General features: G+C 35.2%; 1 protein-coding gene across 1 annotated transcript in view; it reads left to right on the top strand.

Moving 5' to 3' along the window:
• Positions 1 to 267: 267 nt before the first annotated feature.
• Positions 268 to 4,134, top strand: part of LOC107656837 (vasoactive intestinal polypeptide receptor 2-like) — a gene marked incomplete at its 5' end in the record, with an annotated part of 17,068 nt that continues 13,201 nt past the window's right edge. The window contains one exon of the mRNA XM_016444786.1: positions 268 to 362. Coding sequence (XP_016300272.1) covers positions 268 to 362 — 95 coding nt within the window. The remainder of the gene's footprint in view (positions 363 to 4,134) is intronic.

The raw sequence follows: 4,134 nt of genomic DNA, 5'->3' as shown, positions 1-4,134 counted from the left end.
AATGTTTTGCAAAATATATTTATTTCTTTTGATTTTGGGTGAAACATTTCTTGGCAGGCTTTGTTGAGCTTCACTCTATTCTTGATGAATTTTTTGATTAGCTTATTTTTGTGTTTAGTTTTCTCTGATATCTCTGGGCTTTCCGCAACGTGCACCGTTGCGAAGCGTTACCTTCCAAAACACTCACTAATGCTGGTTGTCAGTCTAAATTGCCATTAATCAGTCTGATAAATTGGCTGTTAACGAAGCAATGTCTGTTTGTTCTAGGCATCATTAGCAGGAACTGCACTACGGAAGACTGGTCCGACGTTTATCCCAGCATCCACAGCGTTTGCTTTGAGCCCACCCCGAATGGAAGCAAGGTGAGTGACTGAATTTATGCAGTCAGATCTTTCTGAGAATTACTTCACAGATACGTCTTGAAAATAGGGCTTTTGATTGTACACAGTGTTTAGGATCATTGTGCTAACCATCCTGAAGGAGCTACGCATGAATGGCAGTGGTAAAGGAAGATATTTTGTCTGAAAGGCACTGTTGTTCCCTCCACATGTGCTACAACCACAGAAAAATCACAGTGTGTGGATGCTGAGGGCACTTCAGGACCCTGAACCTTTTAGTGCCCACTATCCAGTCTGAATCTATGCCAGCTGGGACTACCTTTGGGGCAGAGACCGTGTTTGTGTGCATTTGGAAATGCGAGTGCGTGCAGGCATGCATGTGTGTGTTCATGCGTGTGTCCGACAGAGACAAACAGTCATAGAAAGCACTAGAGTTTTAAAAGAACGCGAGCAGCTGGCTCAAGTGTATTTTCATGGGCTTTTAACCAAATTGCTCTCCGTATTATATTTATCAGGATCCTGAATTTAGAGACAAATGATTTTAGATGCGTTTGAAGTTGAAAAGAGTGCGAGAGAGCCAAAAAAAGAAAGAGCAAAATGATAAAAGAATCAGAACATAGAGGTGCTTTTATAGTAGAATATAAAAAAACAAAAAAGAAAGAAAGAAACTATAAATGTCCAGTAACATGTAACGTTTTGTCTTAATACAAAACTAGATTCTCTCGGTTCATGTCATGAAACAGCCAATTGCCTGTGAAATTTACCGTTTCATCCTACGATTGTGCTTTAGAGATTTGAATAATCATGAGCTACTGGAATAGTGGGGATCTCTGAAGGAAGTGATCCATGGCAACGCCAGTGTGGTTGTGGCTAGGAGGGATACAGCTACGGCTAAAAAATAACAATAAATTAAATTTGCTACCAATTAGATTGTGTTTTATTAACATCTACACCTACCCCAACCTTAAACTTAACTTTACAATAATGCAAATACAGTAATTAGTTGTTATTCAGTGTGACAAAAATGACGCAATATTGATGTGCACATGCCCAGCAGGATAATCTGGCCATAGCTGCATCCCTTCTAGCCCTAACCGTGTCAAGACAGACCCCATCATTTGGAGTTCATTGGGGATTCTGGGAAGCTTTGCAAGTGTTCTATATTGGGTGGTTAGATGGCAATGTCTTTAGAGTTGTACCTTGTATTAATTCTCATATTACATGGTCTATAACACTCACCAAACACCAAATGTTAGCACAAATTGGATTGCCAGTTGGCCGGTAACTTAAGAAACTATGACATAAAACATTAATTAACAGTAATTAAATCTAATTGTCAGAATTATAGGCTGACCCCTGCTGATGTACAGTAAGTGTAGTTAGTTATTCAAATCAAACCATGATGTGCGTATTCTAACAAGTTCTAAAAACTATTTTTCTTCAGAACTCAATGTAATGACGTCAAATCACAATGTTCCTCAGATTAAACCTCCAAATTGAAAAATATTAGAAAAACAACACAGATAATATAATTTTGCGAAAAAATATACACTACTGATCAAAAGTTTGCATTAGAAAGGTTTTTTATGGTTTTTAAGCAAGTCTTCTATGCTCACCAAGGCATTTATTTGATCAAAATTGCAGTATAAACTAATATTGTGAAACATTTATTACAATTTAAAATCCCTGTTTTCTATTTTAATGTACAGTATGTTAAAATGTTATTTATTCCTGTGATGACAAATCTGAATTTTCAGCAGTCATTACTCCAGTCACTTGATCCTTCAGAAATCATTCTAATTTGCTGATTTGCTGGTGAAGAAACATTTCTTCTTATTATTATATTATTGTATAATAATCAGATTTTTATCAGGATCTGATATTTGGAACGTTCAAAAGGACTTATTTATTTTACATTTATTCTTAAGCTGTAGCAAGTGAAACACCCGGCAATGTTATGAGGGCATCAGGGGACATCCCATAAACCCAACTCTCCTTACCTTGAAAGGAATGAAAAATGTTTCAAATTTCAAATTTTTCCCATCTAATTTTTGTAAGTCATGAGATTTTTTTAGCTTGTTTTTAGCTTGTACCCATGGCTGGTTTTGACATAAGATTTGTTGCCTAATTAAGTCTTCATGGCATTATTTATAAAATAAATGCTGAATAGATCAGTACTATTTTATAGGGATAGAGAGTCCTGAGAATGCAGGGAATGAGAGGAATGTGTGCAACATTGTATGTTGGAGGCTGTATGGAGAAACTGTCATTTTGACAAAAAGGAAACGTCTCCAACATAATCAGATGAAACCTCCCCAGCATACTAACTTAAACAGCTGTCTGAGGGAAAGAGCAGGATTTAGCACATGAACTAAGTAAGGATTTAAATGCAAATGTTAAGTATCTTATACCCCGTTTAAGTTATTATGATAAATAAATGTCCTATTAAGTATTAAAATGTCCCAGATTAACACGAGTCAGTTGGCAGGAGTTAAAGTTCAGGCAAGGCATTTTGAATGTAAAATTGTACAATTTAATAAATTCTGATGCAGAAATGTCTAGTCTTGGTTATACACCAAAATGACATTAAACTGCACTGGGGGGAATAGTGTATTTCAGACCAAAAAAAAACTTGAAGATGACAGGACTCAAATCTGCTTTAACTCTAGAAAGTTGAAACTAAATCAACTTTTATTAGAGGGATTTTCTATAAAAATATCAGCATGTGTGTTTTATATTCCTTTCTTCTGTCATGAGTGTGTGGTTTTGGGTGTTCATGGACACGCGTCTTCTCCAGCAGCGAGGACAAACGCCTCTTATGGCTGGATAAACAGCTCTCTGAAGCGCAGTGAGTTGTCAGTATGACTTGAGGTGATACAAAGGATCAGAGCAGACATGCTGACACATCGGCCTGCTCTGATTGGCTATATGTTGAAAGGAGATGCGTGCCGTGACTGAAGCAGCCTTGAACTGGTGCAAATCAGCTATAGACACAAAAACAGGATGAGCCAGCATATAAATTGGATTTGAACTGGATTTCATTAAAACCTGTTTGACATCTCCGTAAGCAGAGCAACAGATTTGCTTCACATATACAGTAGCTTGTCCGTTTCCGTGTCAGAGTAACAAAAAGGTAATTTTTTATTTCTTGGAATTTGTGACTTTATATCTCTGTATGTGACTTTATATCTTTCATTTGCAGCTTATTTTCTCATAATTGACTTTATCACAATTATCACAATTTTCATCATTTCAACTTTATATTTCACATTGTGACTTCACTTTATATCTCACAATGACTATTTTCTGTTTTAAAATTTATCTCACCGCCATCACCCTTCCCCCCTTATTTATTTATTTATTTATTTACTTACTTATTTATACTGCTCAAAAGTTTGGAGTCAGAAAGATTTTTTGTAATGTTTTTGAAATAAGTCTGCTATGCTCACCAAGAATGCATTTATTTGATATCAAAAATACAGTATAAACAGTAATATTGTGAAATATTATTACAACTATTTTCTATTTTAATATATTTTAAAATGTAGTTGATTCCTGTGATGAAAGCTGAATTTTCACTTCAGTCTTCAGTGTCACATGATCCTTCAGAAATCATTCTAATATGCTGATTTGGTGCTCAAGAAACATTTCTTATTATTAATAATGTTGAAAACAGTTGTGGTGCTTAATATTTTTGTGGAAATAGTGATACATACTGTAAGTATTGATTTTTGTTGTTGTTGTTGTTGTTGCTTCTATAATTTTATACAATAATATAATGCTTAAAATAAATAAA

The sequence above is a fragment of the Sinocyclocheilus anshuiensis genome, unplaced genomic scaffold (genome assembly GCF_001515605.1).
Source record: "Sinocyclocheilus anshuiensis isolate Anshui unplaced genomic scaffold, SAMN03320099.WGS_v1.1 scaffold5812, whole genome shotgun sequence".
Taxonomy (NCBI): domain Eukaryota; kingdom Metazoa; phylum Chordata; class Actinopteri; order Cypriniformes; family Cyprinidae; genus Sinocyclocheilus; species Sinocyclocheilus anshuiensis.
This window is presented reverse-complemented; position numbering and strand designations above follow the sequence as displayed.